Here is a 19,355-nt window from a genome sequence, read left to right on the forward strand (position 1 = left end):
TACACTTACGCGCTACGTCGCTCGAGGCGAACCGCACGATTATCGCGACCGAACGAGGAGCCGTGCTTCTTTCTTATCGCGTTTGCTAATGCTGCGCTCGGGACAATTTCATCGAATTCGAAACTTTCTCCCATTCAGAGGTGATATGCCGATACTATTGCTTATTTCCCGTTTCACGTATTATTTCGCTCGATCTTTCGATACGTAATTACCCAAAAACTTTCCAATAATTTCCTGCGAGGTTTACTGCACTCGAACCATTTCGATCGCAAATGTTTGTTACACGGTTGCGGGAAAAATGCTTTCGTGTTCCCGTCAAGTGTGCCTGTATGCGTTGCTGCTTTTTGCTTGTGTCGATACGTTTTATATACACACACACATACATACAGACATACGCGCACATTGTTGCCAATGAGAGGGAGAGAGAGGGGGGAGAGGGAGGGAGAGAGAGAGAGAGAGAGAGAGAGAGAGAGAGAGAGAGAGAGAGAGAGAGAGAGAGAGAGGGACCGATGGAGGATAGTCGGTGGAATCGTGCCTCGTGCGCTACGTGCCTTGCGGCTTTGGGTAATAAATGTGACACATGTCGAGAGTGATAATCGTCCGCTCGTCGACGAAGATCGTCGTTCAGTGAAGCAAACCAGAAGATCCTTAACCAGGATAACACGCATGTTTTTCTAACAGAGGAAACGAGCTGCCAAGCTGTCCGTCGAAGTCGGCCCAATCGAACGGTGAACGAAAGGTTGACTGTATGTTGAAGAGTTGAATCGCGGTGCTAGCCGATCGATCAGTCAGTCGATTCGAACCTCCTCCTAAAGATCGTCAACGCGCGATAACCAACTCGAGCATGGAGGATCGCGAAAGATCGTCCTCGCAAACGCAAGGAAATAAAAGCTCGATTCGATCGGCATCCGACAGGAAGAGCAACGAACCGAAGAAACCAACCTCGACACCAGCCACTGGAACGTACGTGGCGCCTCGTTCCTCGCAAACGGACAATCTGAAGCAATGGGAATTGGTCGAGTGCAATCGTGGTTTACGAGTGATAGAGAAGAGCAATCATGCCCCTCCGCTTCCAGTCGGAAGAACCATCGCGGCGAATCTCGCGATCGACGCGAGCCTCGATGAGAAATTGAAGGCCTTCAAGGAGTCGAAGATCGTTCAACCTATCCTGATGCCTGAACACGACAGTTCGGATCGGCCGAAAATCCCGATCAAACTCGATTTCGTACCGAAACAACGAAAAAGCTCCGATGCGGAGAGCACGGATATGCTTCAACGATTGGAGCAGCAGGTCAAGGCCATCGAAATGGACACTCTCGCGGCCAGAACGCGCCAGCTGGAGTTCAGCTCGGATTTCGAGCCAGAAATTCGATATAGCGACCTTCGATACAGAGAACACGAGGATCTACTTCGAAATGTGACGGACGACGAGGCCGAGGGGTAACATTTTCTCACTTTCCATCATACGAACCGTAACTACTTCGCGTACATTCCCCATAAGTTACCCCTATTATTTTTACCTACGTCACACTTTTCTTTTTCTTTTTCTTTTTCGCTTTCTGTTTTTCTCTTTTTCAACTCCCTTATGTGTTTTCTTTTTCGTACTCGCCCCCGTTCGAGAAAGTGCTACTGGGTACACACAGCCCCACCGCGTTACAGACGCTAAGTATCCATCTAACTAAAATGACTGCGATGAATTGTGAAATGAAAAGGGCCTCTCCGTTGCATCGAGGAGACGCGACGAGGAACTCGACGGGAAACGCAGGCGTCGCAACGAAGAAACCCTCGACGAAGTTGTCGAGAACAGCTTCGGACACGCGACGAGGACAGGAAGCGGAAGCGCTACTTCGAGCGCAAGCTAGGGTCGTGCAGCAAGCACGGAAATTCGCACGGCCAGTCATCACGAAGAAAGAACATCGACATCAACAACAACGACAGAGATCAGACATCGCGCAGAAGGGTAGTCAAAATGACAAGGAGGTAGATATAGATGTTTATAACGGACGGCACTTTACATAGTGGTAGCAAACACTTCTGCCAAGTTTTTTAAGCATCGATCTTCATGGGTAACAACGAGAGACAGGATGTTTTTCATTTCTACATTGTATTTTTTTACTTTAGTTTGTTTCTTTAACTTCGAAGATATCCTACTTCGTAGGTTCTCGTCGATCAAATTTTAAAGATCAAGCTGTTGAATGGTCACGACGGATGCAATTGAACAAACTCGACCGCGTGCTTATTTCCTTCTATAGTTCGCAGACTTTATATCCGCTTCCTGGCAGAGTGTCAAATTTTTAGGTGTCTGCGAAGTTGTCGAAGAAAAGATTGCTCGATCAGCTGATCGGGCAAAAAGTTGGTCTCGATCGAACAGTAGAGGTGAACGACGGTAATCTGGGAAAGTCTGCGGGAGGGGTTGTTGGGCTGTACTTATTTTTGAGATTAGCGCATGCGCGCGTTCAGCGTGATCCTCATCCTTGGCGTTGTGATCGTGGCAATTGTAGGGGTGGCAGGCAGACAGGCAGACGTTGGAGGGATCGTTGGAAAAGCTCGGCTTTCAAGGGTGGTTCGCTTATACGGTCTAGCAGCAGGGGGTGGTGGAATTACGTGTATTGATTCTCCTTTCGCATCTCTCGGCTGTAGAGTCTATCCATCGAAGACGAGGGAGAGGACAGTCGTTCGCACGGGGTCGTCCTCGGACGACCACGACAACGACGACGACGAAGACGAAGACGACGACGACGACGACGACGACGACGACGACGACGACGACGACGACGACAACGGCGAACGCCGCTGACAACGACGACGATGACGACGACGACGACGACGATGATGACGAGGATTCGTGTCGTGCCGAGTCGCACCATCGAGCAAAGAATGAAAATGCGGCTCGATTGGATCCTTGCACGAACAGGACCGATTCGTTTAATAGTTCGTCGAACGTACGCGAAAGTTGTGTTCGAACCGCGTTCATGTGTCATCGATCTGCATTCAATGTTCTTCTTCTCTTGTACCGGTGAATACGAGTGAAACCGTTTGAAATTGGATTTTTCAAAGCTACAGCGGCGGACGACAGAGTGGTGCGCGTACATGGTGCCTCGATCGCTTTCGAAGGATCAATTTTCGATGGGAACGCTGCGAACAGTGTTTACCGATAGAAAATAAGGAAGCTGTTGGACGATATAGTCGCGGAGAGACGCTTAGGAGGCGACAGCGTCCCATTTTGGTAAAGAGAGAGGCGCGCGCGCAGTTGTACGGTTGCCGATTGCAACCCCTCGAGCTGCTCCTCCCTCGCTCGTGTATCTCACGTTCGTCGAAAGCCGACTCGCCGTCCTCTCGTGTTCGGAAGAACGTTCGCTCGATCGTCTTCGATGCGATTCGATAGCGACCAAGAAAGCACTGGTGTACCTGATTATGCGGCTTGTAAAAAACTATACATCGCGACGGACGAAAAGAGCAGTTATCTTAAGTTGACACGTAACTCGATCGCGAATAGTGATCGCGTCCGTTGCGTCCGTTGCGATTTCCCATGTACACACGTTACCGAGGTAATTTGAGTTGGAGCGTGCCGCGTAAAAAGGAAAATGGCTCGGAGAGAGAACGGAGGAAAGTGTTGTTCGTTGAGTGGAAATTGAGGAGAAAGTGTCGCTAGCAAACACCTAGGATCGGCAGCAGTGCTCGCAAATGCGCTACGGTAGCGACGAGCAATATCGATACGTGCTCTATTCTATCCCGAATTCCACGTCGTTGCTCTTGTCAGTTCGAAGACGTCGAAGATAGACCGGTCAAAATGGCGGCCACCTCTCGCAAGATGGTCAATCGTGTCCACGCGCGGGTAAATGACCGTCGCTGTTTAAAATGCAGTTCCACATATATATATTTCTCTTCCGTTTTTCCCTTTTCCAAGCGAAGAGAACGCAATATATTTGATATATTTGATACGGAAAGAAAATAATAGAATCGACACTAGTTTGCGTCTGTGTTGCCCTTTCGTCATCGATTCTCGTTTGGAAATTGAGGCGAGTAAGTCGAGGGTGAAAACGCACGGATCGAGATGATCGTCGAGCGCGTGATCGATCGTAGAACCGACTAAAATTGGAACCCCAGCCTGGTCTGGTATTCGATCGTATTAATCGATCGGTAGCGTTCAAGTGTCGCGCAGCTACGATGCGGCGCGAGAATCGACGTTCCTCGTGTTCGTATCGCTAACGACAATTGCTCTCGTTTATTATTACAGACAGGGGATGGCGTGGGAGTGTCGAGTAGCGGTGGTCGGCTGTCTTCTCGGAGTCGGACCTCGGAGGAGCCTCACATTGGAAAATACAAATTACTCAAAACAATTGGCAAGGGTAACTTTGCCAAGGTAAAACTTGCCAAACACGTACCTACCGGGAAAGAAGTGGCTATTAAAATAATCGACAAGACTCAGCTAAATCCCGGTAGCCTTCAAAAGGTAAGGAACCATTGCATCGCGTCTACATCACCGAACCGATACTGATAATAATTCAGTTCCATAATCAATACACGCGTTTTCAGTTGTTCCGGGAAGTAAGAATAATGAAGATGCTCGATCATCCAAACATTGTGAAGCTTTTCCAAGTGATCGAGACCGAAAAAACCTTGTACCTGGTAATGGAGTACGCCAGCGGTGGTGAAGTCTTCGACTACTTGGTTCTACACGGTCGAATGAAGGAGAAGGAGGCCCGAGCGAAATTCAGGCAGATAGTCTCTGCCGTGCAATACTGCCATCAAAAAAAGATCATTCACAGGGACTTGAAGGCCGAGAATCTGTTACTCGATAGCGAGATGAACATCAAAATAGCCGATTTCGGCTTCAGCAATGAATTCACACCGGGCAACAAGTTGGACACCTTCTGCGGATCTCCCCCCTATGCAGCACCCGAGCTTTTTCAGGGTATACACGATCATACTTATCGCCAATTACTCTATGCCGATCGCTAACGATGCTTCTCTGTTCTCCTTTCCGTAAAGGTAAAAAGTACGACGGACCCGAAGTAGACGTCTGGTCGTTGGGTGTAATATTGTATACTTTAGTGTCTGGTTCACTGCCCTTCGACGGTTCGACGCTGAGGGAATTAAGGGAACGAGTATTGCGAGGAAAATATCGGATCCCGTTTTACATGTCTACGGACTGCGAGAACCTATTGAAAAAGTTTTTGGTGCTCAACCCGACAAAGCGGGCCTCCTTAGAGGTATACATACATACCTTTGAACGTGTAACGTACGCATGCTATACGCTCACATTCTTTCTCTCTCTCTCTCTCTCTCTTTCTCTCCCTCCCTACCTCACTCCCTCCCTCCCTCCCTACCTACCTACCCCCTCTCAACATCTCTCTCTTTCTCCCTCGCTCTCTCTCTCTCTCTCTCTCTTTCTCTCTGTGTGCTTTTAGACTATAATGAAAGACAAATGGATGAACATGGGATACGACGATGACGAATTAAAACCGTACTTAGAACCTGAACCTGACTATAAAGACCACAAGAGGATAGGTGAGTCTGCCAGTATGTACATAACACTTACTACTTATTATTTCTATCTAAAATATAAAAGTATTGCATGTGCATCGTTCACGACCATCCCGTTTTAGTCGCATCGCGTCGTATCGTATTCAGAAATGTTCACGATTAAACTTCTAGTAAGAAGTTCTAGCGGACGAGTGTGCGTAAGACCCTCTGAACGGACAACGTAACGGATGGTCGTAATAAAAAACGATTCTTGGACTTTTTGCACTAATAGATACATCGGACGCGATCTTACTTACTTATTGTTATCTTACCAAGTTGGTCGCGTAATTTTAATACGCGCGTGAAACTATGCGCTCTATAATAGTCGCAACGATAGCGATAGTGACAGATAGCGGGAATTCTAATAATATTAGTTAGCAGTAAGAAGCGTCTCCGAAAGCATATTTTTTTTGCACTGCAAAGCACGGTGCTTCTTCTTGAAACGTTTCTTTTGCATCGATATACGTATACATACATACGCATGCACACGCGTATATATGTGCATACTACGTGTATGTAGATATATATGGATACGTGTAAACTCGCGGAACGCAGCCGTGTAATTCTGATATTTTTAGTGGTTGTGACTATGCCGCTACACCTGTTTGTTTTAGAGGCCCTGGCTAGTATGGGCTATACAAGAAGCGAAATAGAAGATTCCTTAGGACAAGCAAAGTACGATGACGTGTTCGCCACGTATTTACTCTTAGGGAGAAAAACAACTGATGTGAGTAGACGGAGGATCGGCGAGTTCGGTTGGTCGAGTAGGAATTCTAATCGTTCATTTCGTAGCCGGAATCGGACGGTTCGCGGTCAGGCAGCTCATTGTCGCTGCGTAACATTCCACCGCAAGCTGGTTCGGGTGGCGGTGGTGGTGGAGGAGGCGGAGGAAGCGGAGGAGGCACGGGTGGTGCCGTCCAGAGTCCGTCGCACAGAGGTGTTCACAGAAGTATTTCCGCTAGCAATCCAAAACCAAGTAGACGAGTTTCGTCCGGTCTTGAAACGCATCGTAAGTGAACGCTCTTCCTTCCTCGAACGTCCCGTTCGAGTTCCCGTTACGCTCGTTCAAATTTACCGACAACGGTCTACCTCGGTCCAGATCGAACGTCTATCGTTCGCGAATTAAATCGACGTGTGTTTCAGTAAGCGTTTCTATCGATTTTCCCTATTTCCAGGCTAAAGGACTAACGATTCGTAGGAGACTAAACAGATTGTCCTCGTGTCTCGTTTTGTTACTCTCTTTTCTTTTCTTTTCTTTTCTTTTTTGTCCCCCCTTCTTTTTCCTTTTTTTTCGTAAACAACGTTTATTTTATCAGGAGGCGCACCAAGCCCAGGAAACGCAACGAACCATAATCACGCGACTCCTACAACTGGCGGAACAGTGACAGGAAGCAGCGGTAGTAATTTTAAGCGACAAAACACCGTGGACGCGGCCACAATCAAGGAGAACAGTGCTCGCGTATCTGCGAGCAGACCTTCGGCTCCCAAAAACAGTCCTGGCCGGCTAGATACTAGTGAGTTCTTCTTTCGTTAATCCCACGCGCGACTATTACCTACGCAAATCCGCCAATACTTGTCCGATTGTTCTCGTCGCTGTACTTGTCTCAAGCTTTAGCAAAAGTTATCTACTTGAACAAGGTTGTCGCGATACCCTTAAACAGGGTAGAGCCTAATCCATCAAATCTTCGATTAATTTGTTGTTTACAGACGTTTCTCTCTTTCTTTCTCTCTCTCTTCCCCTCCCCCTCTCCACCCGACCCCTTTCTTTTTTTTTTTCTCAATTTCTACGTCACGTCGTTACGCACAGTGACGAGTTACATGTTAACTCTAGGTCATCGTTAGTCGTAGAAAGTGACGAGAGATCCTCGGCTCTCGACAGCGTTCTTTTTTCTTTGAACGAACGTTCCCAGGAAGAAGCAAACGATTTGTTCGATTACGCTGTTGTAGTATACATTGAATGTACCGAACGTGAAATGTCCGATGCACTCGCGTAAATGTTACACGCTGTATACGCTACCCTTAATCTAGAGTTGAGTTTCGATCGTACCTGTGTTAATTATTTCAGCGTCGTATCTGCTTCGTTGTCTGTAGTTTTTCAATGATAATGGTAATGGTAATGGTAAAAAAGAAAAGCAAAGAAGACAGAAATTCTTAGAAATTCTTAGTTCAGACGTTAAGAAGAAGCAGATCAGTCGTTGTGCGATCGTTGCAATACGTTTTGATTTCCCTTCTTTTCTTTCTTTCTTTTTCTTTTCTCATACTCGTTGCCATGCCTGTTATAATTTATAGTAAAGTACGCTGCTTTGTTTTGTGTTGAACTATATCTAATGAGGCTTGCAGTGACAATGTTCATTCTAGGCGTGGGTACAAGTGCCTGTGATAGGGCATGGGCAGGCAAAAGCAACACGATGAACGCAGGGGTAGGTGGTGGTGGTCGGCCTCTCACCTCACCTGCCCCTGGCTCTGTTGGTCGACGTAGTACCATCTCCTACGATCAGGCAAAAACATCCTCGTCGTCCACCGAAAGAACCAACGACGCACCCAGGTATAGTGATATCCAACTGTTCCTAAAAATATATATTTCTTGCGACAATTGTCCTTCAACGTAACGCGGAGACTGGATACGTACCGCAGTAGCGTAGCGGCTTGTCAATTTGGTCGAGTAACAGTATGTTAAATCGCTGCATCGGTATCGCAAGAAATCGCAAGGAAACGTGTACGATCCAGTGTCTAGACCGATTCAACCAATTATCTTCTTACGTGAGATTCGCAATCGTGTGTACTTACCTACGCGTGCATATATGTTACTAGCATACGTGTATGTACATAATATACCTTACAGTGTCCCGTTTTATTGACTATAGATGTAAGCAATAGAGTTTTTATCGCACCGGCTACTAACCACGAGCAAAGCGTGTGAACCAAATGTGTGATTTAAAAAGAAAAAGAGCTACTTGGAAAAATGAACGATCGATAATCTGTCGTCGTTAGAAATCTGTCATTATAAGCCCCAGGGAATTTCTTTGTTTGTTGCATTGCTCTAGCATGTTGGCTGCTGCCTGCCAATCGTTCATCGCAGACCACTTTCTTTATGGCTTGACAGATATTTATATATATATATATTTATATATTTATATATTTACCGAAACAGATAGTCGAAGCAAACGTGTATACATTATACAGAAATACTTGCTAAAATAATACCGGACCACAATTAAAATCATTACATCTCTCTTTACTCTGTTTCTACCAACGGCGTGCGTTTAGATTTGCAAACGTGGCGTGTATAAAAAGAAGAAAGAAAACAGTCATTAACATCATCATATACATACATGTATCATTATTTATGTTTTAGCGTCACATTCTGTTCCCCTTGTCGTAGAGTTTCTCACGGTGCTAAAATTCTTGGTAACACGATAGAGAATTCTAATTTATCGTAGCACTTATCTCTCCCTTACCGTAACCCATCCCTTTTTTCCGCCACGCACCTATAGAGCACATCCCACTAAATATACCCGTTTACCAAGTATAGAATTAAACAGGTTCGCAATCCTCGCGTCTAATTCGTTTCTACGACCTATCGACAAGAATGTACGTTACGTTTAACGCGAGAAACGACATTCGGTGTTCGCGTATTTCTCTGGGAATTTGATCTTTCTCATATTTCCCTTTTTTCCTTTCTTTCTTGATCCTGTTTATCGCCGAATCGAGGGAAGAAAGAAAGGAAAGACGAAAGTAGGACCGGGCAGTTTGTTGATTAGTTTTGTACACAGCCTTGGCGAGGGCACTAGACCAACCCGGGGTCACACCAAGTCTGCGAGCATCAGCGCAGGTCACCGTTCCTCGAGTGGCGTACCCCCCAGCGACCATTCGCTACTGGACCCTCAACCACGCAACGCCCACAACTCCTTACTCGCCACTGCTGACCCTCTTAGACAGAGGTACAGGTCCCCAAAGCCTTATCAGCCGACCTGTGGACATTCCTTTACTAGACGCGACAACGGTCTAACGCGCGGAATTTGAATTTCTCAGAGCTTCCTCCGTGATCGCGCCGATACCTTTCGAATCGCGACGTTCAACCTTCGGTAGAATTTCGCGCGCTAGACTATTGGAGCCGATGATACTATACTGAATACATTATTTTCGTTCATCCGTTCGTTCGTTTACTATTTTCTTGGGCCACTAACTTTCTTAGGGCAACCGAAACTTATCACTCGCGTTCTTACCGTTGCAAATGTATACCCCGAGTACTCGTATCTTTCACTCGCGGAGTGAAAGACCGTGTTCACGTTTAAACCTCTAGGACAGTTTCTGGTCATTTACTAGTTCCTTTAGGTAGTCCCCTTTTCTTTTCTCTGATCTCATATTTATTTCCGATTTGCATGAGTCTATTCCGATCATCAGGCTTTGCTCTCACCTCTTTCTTTCTCGCTCGTTTCACCTACTACACACCCACACACACACACACACCGTTTCGATTGTTGCCCCTCTCGTTTACGACGGAAAATCATCGTGATAATCAACGTTAGCGCCGACTACGATGATCCTCCGAACAAACAACATTTCTCTCGTGTATTACGTAAACGTTGAAACCTCGAGTGTCGAGATACGATCATCGCGATATTGCCATCCGTACACCTTTCCCCGCCCTTCATCTACTGGTTATCGACTTGAATGAAATTTTCCGTACATTCGACGACATTATACCTCACGACTCAAAACGTATGAATTTCATCAGGAAAGGGGAATTAATCGTTCGCTCTATCCAAGCATGCTTTAAACAGACCTTAAACAAACGCTAGTAAATCGACTTACATACATACTTGTGTACTTATTCCCGACTTTGCTTTCGTAGCTCGGACTGTCGAAGCTTGTCTTGCAAGAGGTAGAAGGAATCGCTTGTGCATTTATTACATTCCTACTCTTATAATAATTAGCCCCCCAAAAACCTTAACGCAACAAACTCACCCGTTTAAGCGAACGTAAAGTAAATATACTTTTTACCTTTGTTTTTTTTTTTCTTTTCTTTTTTTTTCTCCCTTTTCTTTCATCTCTATTTTGATTTCACGCATCCTGTCTCTGTCGCTTCTTCTGTAACGAAAGATGTACGAAATGAAAATGAAGAATCTCGTGTATCGTTTGGACGCACAAAAAGTTTCTAGCAAAGAATCGTCACGGGCAAAGTAAAAATTATCCATTCGTACGTATGTACATACATAGCTGTGTAGTATACAATATATGTACATACGTACGTATATGTCGCACCGATAGAACATTATTTACGTATTATCTGTTTGTGAAAATTGTTCCATGTAATAACGAAAAATCCGTGTGTTTCAACCAGCTTGGGTGTGTCTCCAAGCAATAGACTGGCAACACCTATAACGGCAGCATTTCCTCGAAATGTTCCGAATCGTAGCACGTTCCATTCTGGCCAGAACAGAGCTCAGCGAAATCATACTCAGGTTCGTAATACCATTTATCGCCTGTTGTTATCATTAGGGAGGCAGAGGGAGGCTATATATTTTTATTCTCTCCTTTCTGTCTTTTCTATCACCGATTGTCGTTTACAATCGTATTAAATGGATAAACTTTTCAGGGTCACACGCATACGCAGGACACAAATGCAATTAGCCCACTAGCGAGACCGTCCTTCTTCTCCAAGTTATCCTCGAGGTTCTCCAAACGGTAAGTTCCATCGATTCGTTAGACGTACGTCGTACAAACGTGGTGTCTCATATTATTCGACAGCATGCTCTAGTACATTTACCACTGTAAAGTACCACCGTTCGTCCACGAATACATGTATGTATGTATTTATTTATTTATTTATTTAATTAATTATACACGAGTAACTAAATGAATACATATACATGTATATATAGCTTACGATCGAAATTCGGCCAAGTGAAAAATCTCTGCTCGGTCTGCACAACAGATGAAAGAAAAAAAAGAAAGAAAGAAAGCGAAACGATGATGAAAATGAGAATACGTTTGAATCCAGTTCTTGAAATTATGAGACACATGGAACGTACATACATAATTCTAAGTGATAGATAAGTAAGAATATATTATAAATCGCGTTCAATTCACCAATTCGCGATGATCGAGAGAGAACGATCGTTTGTTTCCCAACAGGGGACAAAGAAATTTCGTAGTTGGATCTTGCAAAAAAATCCCTCTTAGAAAAGAAAGAATACGTATATATAGACCTAAGTACGTACGTACTTAGATATATGTATATCTGGTTCGCGTAAAAAGAAAAAAGAATAAGTAACGTGTAGTATACGGCAGCTTTCGCAGTGGGCCCCCGATGCATGCGTAGAACTAAATCCTGTAAAACGAACGATTTTAGATAATATTTCTATACTGATGCTGCAATAGTTTAAACGAATATCGAACCTATCGTCTTGCATGCGATATGACATTTCTGTTTTAAGGATGCACAATGACTATGTACCTACTTCTGAAAGTTTTTTAACGATACGACATACGTTTCTGTATCGTATCATATGGTAGTACACGTACTCTATACACGTTTATACGTAATGTACTGGAAAAATGATATACAGTATGAATCGATTAGCAATCCGATGAGCGAGCAGCGACCATTATCAGTGAAAGCCACGAAACACGTAGCTTGTTCACGATATATCTCGTAGATGTATTCCACCCTGAAACGAAACGCGTTTCCGTAACACTTTTACCGTTTCTTTGACCCAACGTCTGCTTGAAAGGTTTCTAGCACCTCTTAGTTCGACTCTCTTGGTAGATCGAACGTTTATAGTTTCTTTTTTCTCTCTCTATCTATCCATCTATCTATCTATCTATCTATCTATCTATCTATCTATCTATCTATCTGTCTGTATACCTATCTATCTGTCTCTCTATCTATCTATCTATCTATCTATCTATCTATCTATCTATCTATCTATCTACCTACCCACCCATTGTCGATATCATCCTCTCCTCTAGTTCCACCTCTTGCTCTCCCATAGAAGAAGAATACGATTCGTTGGTGAGAAAAAGCGCAAAGGACAGACCTAATAACGCGTGCGTATCTGTCGACGAAACGTATTCGTCGTCCTTTTCATGTCCGATTGTGGCGTGGTATCGTCGTCGTATTTGCTTGACGTTTGAACTTGCTCCCGCTTGTGCAACGGAACCTTGAGAGTTCATCGATGAAAAAGTAATACTGGTTAACCAGCTCGAGTTCAGGCCACCTCGCATATTCATTGTGCATCCCTTTTTGACTGGACTGTAGCGAGGCACACACGCACACACATACACGCAACACGCATATACCTACATACTCGCGCGCGCGAACACGAACACGAACACGAACACGAACACGAACACGAACACGTACACGTAAACGTACAACGTACACGCACACTTCCTTGACTTAGTATTTCACCTATACTTGATACATGGGACCTTGATCTTACTACGTCGTATAGAAGAGAATCGGTAGTCGGAAAAGTGTGACAGTGCGTGTTGTAATGGGCGCGTTGAACAAAGCGTACGCGATAAAACGATTCGAAGCGGGGACGGATGGCCACAGAATAATGAGAGCAACCCGGCGTTCGTCTCGCCGTCGACAACTTTTCTACTTTCACGATATGGTCACTGTACGCATCGTCGATACGTACTATAGAGGCAGAGGTGTCGGTAAAAATCGGAGAACCTCCGGTTTTTCGACACGGCATAGCCATTGGTGCATCGCTCAATTCTTCACAGTTGGATTAATAATGTGTATACCGGTATATATTGTATGCTACAGGACATGAACCGATTAAAGCTTGGCATCGCTCGAGTTTCGTCGAAACAATGGCCAAATGCGCGCGAGAGAAACTCGTGGAAACGCACCGAACCCGGCGAGTCTAACGATCCGCCGTGTCCCTCTTACCGAGCAACGATCCACGGATTGCGCGGAATGCGTTCGACAAACACCCGGGACGAACAGACCGAAATCGAATTAAAAGACGAAAGGAAAAAACAGAGCACAACAGAACAGAAATCAAATGAAACGAAAAAGAACGGAAAGGAAAGGAAAGGAAAGAAAAGAAAAGAAAAGAAAAGAAAAGAAAAGAAAAGAAAAGAAAAGAAAAGAAAAGAAAAGGAAACGTGTACAACGCGATTTCTCGCTCCGTTATTCTGTGGCGTATCGTTAAACCTTTCGAGAACCTGAAAGAGAAACCATAAAAGGGAATTCTTACGGAACTGTTATCGTTTGCCGTTGTCGGAGTACGGCATTCACTACACTCGCGTATTCGTTGTTGCGCGATCCACCGTAACGATCCTTTGGAACGCAAACTGTCTTCCCAGCGCGTGACGATCCAACAGCAACCATCGCCGCCGCCGCCGCCGTCGTCGTCGTCGTCGTCATCGTCATCGCCGTTGCCTGCCGCCGCTGTCGTCGTCGTCGCCGTCGCCGTCGCCGTCGCCGTCGTCGTCATCACCGCCACCGCAGTTGCCACCGCCATCGCCACTGCTGCCTTTTTCCTCTTACAATTAGACTTAGTATTTGAAATCGTGCCTTTCCTAACTCAGCCTGCCAACGTATAGCGAACGTGCACTCTTACGCCGCTCATCTTTCAAAGACATACCTAATCTCTTTCTATTTTTATATACGTGTATCCATTCTGGCGTCTCTATATACGTCGGCTTTGTTTTTCTTTCTTCGTCGTAGGATAACGCCGTTTAACGAGCAACGCTCGTCGCTCGATCTGGTTGGAACGAATCGATAGCCGATACGACACCGTAGATACCACCGTTGCCGTGTATCCCCCGGTCGTCGTCCAAGATATTCCAACTGTTGGGCAATGTCTTTCAATGAAATCGATTCGAACGTGTTCGCTTTGCGCTCGTTTCGGTCGCTTTTGTCCCTCTATCGTCTTTTCTCGCGTGAAAAGGGAAAGGAGAGCAACCAACGAAAAGAAACGAAGAAAATCGTCGTCGATCGAATGAAGAGGAAAGAAAAAAAAAGAAGAGGAATAAGGAGAAGCACAAGGGGAAGGGAGAGGGGGAGGGGTTGGGTTGGAGAGGGAAAAGGGTAAAGACGATTTGTTAATCGCGCAGCATGCGTACGCACTGTTACCATATTACCACTGTTACCGTGATGACTCGACAGAAATACACGTTGAACAGTGCCTCTGAAACGATCATCTTCCTTTGCACGTCGACAGTGCCAAAATCGCACAAATGCAACTTGATAACGTATCGCGTTTTCGTGCACGAGTCCTGTCGCGTCGGAATCACCGTTGAATCGAAGAACGATCATTTTGTTTCTTTCTACTCTCCGTCCACTGGATGGACTGTAACGATCGTCTTTAGAACTTTACGAAAGTGGTAGAATCGCATTAAGAAACGTCGTCGCGCGATTCATTTCGCAAAGATAACGAAGTACATAAGAATTCTTGGTACGTTGACAGGTTTTCCAAGTGAAGCCTATAGTCTCGCCTTGTTTCCCTCGAGCTGAAATGAGAGCGAGCCGCACGCTGAATATCAACCAATGCCGATTCTCAAACAATTTATCGGCAATTGTTAACAATCAATCGACTGGCCAATCGCGTCAATCACTTCCCGCATACCGTACTCTCTCAACATTTTCTTCTTTCCATCCCACGCAACATTCCTACCCTCTCTGTCTCTTCCTCTACTCCTCTCTCTCACCCGCGATTTTCACTCGATAATATAGTTTTGCTTAAAAGTGCATTTTGAAGACGAAAAGAGAAAGAGGGATTAAAACGTTTAAGCTACCTACCTTAATTTATCTAAAGGAACGCAAACTTACTTATTTGTAAGATTAACGCGACAGAATTAGCGTCCAGAAGAAGATTCTTATATCGATTCTTTCGCTCGACCAAAAATGCATTTCTCTTTATACAAATGTATACGTGTAATTTATGTAAATATAACCATCACGTCCGATAAATACTATATTTTCTCATCGGCTTGGTAATCGATTAATATTCAAAGAATCGATATCGGATCATCGTTTTTACGTGAATTTCTCCGTTTCGCTTCTTCTACTTTCATTGCTCCACTCTTTTCATCGATTCTAACGCTCCGGAACACACGATGAGAAACGCATTCCATTATATTCTTTCCTCTGCATGCCTTTCCATCATGCCCGTACGGTTCTCCACGTATCGAAGTAACTACCACCTAGAAATTTCGAAATTTCCGGTTCTGTAAGCAAATAGCATACTATAATAGACTGTGACGCGACCGTGCATTTGTTTCCTTTTCGTCCTCGCGTGTTATATAATATATCACACACTCTTTCTGAAGTAACAAGGAACAGCAAGAAACATTGATCTCAATCAACGCTCTACCTGTACCGTAAAAAAAGAAAAGAAAGCAAAAGAAGAAAAAAAGGAACCGTAGGGGGACTCGAAAGTGATAAGCTATTTGATTGCAACAACCAAACGGATACGATATCGGATTTCAGTGGAATTTTCGATTTTCGATTTAAACGATTGGTTACATACTTCTTAATAACCGCTACGTCGCAAAAACCCTGAATTGAACTTGAAACGACAAATCTTCTTCTACGTGCAATAACCGATATTATTTTCTAGCTTGCGCGAGAAATATGTAGAAAGAAAAAAAGAAAATCAAGGGTTTCACCTCGTAGACGTAATCCATTGTTTAAACGATCTTAAATGTTACGTAAATCGGATCGTTATCGTATCGAAACTGCGTGCCTTCCTCTTTTCGATGTTATACATTTCGTATTACTATAAAAAAGAAAAAGAAACCAAAAAAAAGCGTAAAAAGAAAAAAGAGCAAAAAAATTAACGAGAAAAAGAAAAAGAGAGAGAAAGCAAAAAAGCAGCAACGACCAGAAGAACTGGAAAGGGGAGAAAAAGAGAAAGAACCAGATGAGAAAGTGAATAAATAGTGGGAGGGGGTTTGATGCGTTAGTTTTTCAAAAATGACAAACGATATACGATACGTAGTGGGTACATCGTGTATGGTGCAAATTGATTGCGAGCCAGAGAAAGTGAACGACGAATGACTGAGTGATGAACGAGTGATGATGGGGTAAAAATTACTATAGATGGGTGAGAGGTACGTTGGAGGACGGGAAAGAAAGTGGCCTTGGGTTAATTACGATCGGTTAGATCGTTAAATGAACGTTCTGTTCTCACGGTCGGGATAATCATCGATGGAGGGGTTCTTCGATCGATGAGGCACCCGTAAGACCGACGACGAACAGATCGATAGGTTTGCTGCGCGTACACACGCAGATGGTAACAGAAATAGTAGAGAAAAAAAAAAAAAAAGAAAAGAGAGAGAAACAGTACGATTTACCTTTTCTACGCAACGTTTACGAACGTAAAGCACATCCGCGAATGGTTAATGTTCTTTGCTGCACTCCAACTCCCGTCCATACTTTCAAAGGATCGTTTACTATTTTTTTTCTTTTCTCTTTTTTCTTTCAACTCATTTTCCTTTCAACGATAAGTGTTAAAACACCGAAACTGATTATTTAATGGATCTACTTTAAAAGCGTTTACTGTTTAGATCTTTATAACACGGAGGGCAGTAAATAGCTGATAGAAAGTGAATAGGAATATTATTTAAAATAATTTTAAGAAGCAATAAATAGTAATAATTTCGTATTAAATAAATATGTTCAAACTGCCTTGTACATGTTGTATCAATTTATTTCGAAATCCTCTGTACGCAAACGATCAACTGTTCCACCGATGTCATACGTACATACGTACATGGTACGACGTGCGAGTAACGCGACAGTAATAAATACGTAATAAGTTCACTTTGATTCTTGTTTCGCCTCTAGCTTTTCTTCTTCTTTTCTCTCTCTCTCTCTCTCTCTCTTCCCCCTTTCCTCTTTTTTCCTTTCTCTGTTTAGCGCGAGAGGGAAAGTGAATAAAATTTGAAAAGACTTTTTTTGGACGATCCGTCGTTGCTCTCGCGAAAGCAATCCGCCATTATTTTAGCGATAGGTGCGCAGTGGTGACAGAATGGTGGTGCTTAAAAAACGTATGAACTGAACTTGATTTCATGATTTCTCATGTTTAGTATTTGTTAGCAACTGCCTTTGTTTTGTTATTTCAGCCCCATGGACCCATCCGTACCCCCCAAGCACCCAGTAGTGAGGTACGTTGCTACTGTAGCCGACAAACAGAAGAACGTCGTAGGTGTCTTCGAAAGGGTTTAATTAGCGTAAAATTAACAAGTTCAAAATGGGTTGGAGAACTTTTTCTTTTTTTTTTTTTTTTTTTTTCCTTTTTTTTTCTTCTTCTTTGTTACCTATATACGTACGTTCGAAGAGGGTTTAGAAGTGTAAATGCTGTAAACACCAGCGTGCAGCTCGTGCGGCGATCGTTCGACGATCGATGGATCGCCTACGTAACGTACACGCTACATTATGCGCACCAGATCGTTACGGTTCACGCGTTCTACTAGTTTCGCATTTTGTCCTTTCGGCCTATTCTCTCGTTCACTTTTCCCCTCATTTTTCTCCCCGCGTTCTCTCCCGTTTTCTCTCACGATATATTCCTTACGCACGCTACAACGATTCTTTCCGCGATGCATAACGCTTGTTATTTGAATGATGGATGCTTGTGGTATGACGAATATATCATCGTCGTGATAAAAGGACCGATATTTTGTAGGGATAACGACATTGCCTCATTTCCTCTTCCAGTTTCTTCTTCTTGCAGGTTTGCAAACGTTTTACGCGTTGCGTACAGAATGGCATATACGTTGCGTACTCGACGAATGTTTAGAGAGATGTTACCCCGATCGGGTTCGTTCGTACTTGGGTATAGAGATACTCTCTCGATACCGTGAAGCGAAACGTTTCCCAAGAGATAGAAATGATTGCATGTTATGCACGCATGAAAGTGTAAAGGAAGGGAGGAAGAGACGGTGTGACCGCAAGAAGGGAAACGAAATGCCGGAACGGGCAACAACGATGCCCGTTTATTTGTTTATTAATTTTTTTTTTTTTTTTTTTTCCTTTTTCTTTTTCTCTCTTCTCTATTCGAAAGCTCGAAAATATCTAGATAACTTTTAATCGAACAGATTTAAGACATTCTTTTGTTACAGCGGAGCAACCACTAACGACGAGCAGGTTAAACCACGCAGTCTACGTTTCACTTGGAGTATGAAAACCACGAGTAGTCGAGATCCGAACGAAATCATGTCCGAAATTCGAAAGGTACTCTTCGATTGGTGTTGACGAGTGTGTTTCGAGCGGGTAACCGTAAGAGGAAAGTAGGAAGTTCTAAGTTGTAAGTTATCGATCGTTCTGGTGCAGGTATTGGACGCCAACAAGTGCCAGTACGAGCAGCGTGAAAGGTTCCTGCTGCTGTGCGCGCACGGCGACGCTGCCACGGACAGTCAAGTACAATGGGAGATCGAAGTCTGTAAACTGCCACGACTCTCTTTGAACGGAGTACGTTTCAAACGGATCTCGGGCACCTCGATCGGCTTCAAAAACATTGCTAGCAAGATCGCGAACGAGCTTAAACTGTGACTGCCGACAACAGGCGCCCTAGCTGCTCGCGCCAACCCATAACGTTTACGTGATCGATGACACGGATCCACGGCTATCGACGACCACCGTTTTCCTTTTCTCTGCGACTCTTCCGATTCCACCGACACCGATCCTGATTCAACCGAGAACACGGACATCCGAGAAATCTTCATTTGATCGAATTCTCTGAACGAACCCTGTCCCAGTCGCACGCGCCTCGAAAACACTGTGATTTGTGTTACCAGTACTTCCCGGTGCCAAAATGAAATCAGTTGATCGGTTCTTCGCCTCGACAGGACTACGAGAACGC

At 44.3% G+C, this 19,355-nt stretch overlaps 1 protein-coding gene across 14 annotated transcripts in view; it reads left to right on the plus strand.

Moving 5' to 3' along the window:
* LOC143423411 (serine/threonine-protein kinase MARK2) overlaps positions 1-19,264 on the plus strand; it is a 37,328-nt gene extending 18,064 nt beyond the window's left edge. For 4 of the 14 annotated variants that reach the window (XM_076894733.1, XM_076894734.1, XM_076894735.1 and 1 more), the window contains exons 3-16: positions 4,238-4,453; positions 4,537-4,915; positions 4,993-5,213; positions 5,412-5,523; positions 6,141-6,253; positions 6,319-6,535; positions 6,843-7,040; positions 7,867-8,071; positions 9,300-9,467; positions 10,871-10,991; positions 11,126-11,214; positions 17,620-17,661; positions 18,616-18,727; positions 18,827-19,263. In XM_076894733.1, the coding sequence (XP_076750848.1) occupies positions 4,238-4,453; positions 4,537-4,915; positions 4,993-5,213; positions 5,412-5,523; positions 6,141-6,253; positions 6,319-6,535; positions 6,843-7,040; positions 7,867-8,071; positions 9,300-9,467; positions 10,871-10,991; positions 11,126-11,214; positions 17,620-17,661; positions 18,616-18,727; positions 18,827-19,045 (2,412 nt within the window). In that variant the 3' untranslated portion in view covers positions 19,046-19,263. Of the gene's footprint in view, positions 1-681; positions 1,441-1,712; positions 1,981-3,343; positions 3,836-4,237; positions 4,454-4,536; positions 4,916-4,992; positions 5,214-5,411; positions 5,524-6,140; positions 6,254-6,318; positions 6,536-6,842; positions 7,041-7,866; positions 8,072-9,299; positions 9,468-10,870; positions 10,992-11,125; positions 11,215-13,309; positions 13,445-14,960; positions 15,102-17,619; positions 17,699-18,615; positions 18,728-18,826 lie in introns of those variants that run through there. The other 10 variants (XR_013101827.1, XM_076894724.1, XM_076894726.1 and 7 more) reach the window with 10 other exon arrangements.
* Positions 19,265-19,355: the final 91 nt, after the last annotated feature.

This window comes from Xylocopa sonorina, chromosome 5, assembly GCF_050948175.1.
Source record: "Xylocopa sonorina isolate GNS202 chromosome 5, iyXylSono1_principal, whole genome shotgun sequence".
Taxonomy (NCBI): domain Eukaryota; kingdom Metazoa; phylum Arthropoda; class Insecta; order Hymenoptera; family Apidae; genus Xylocopa; species Xylocopa sonorina.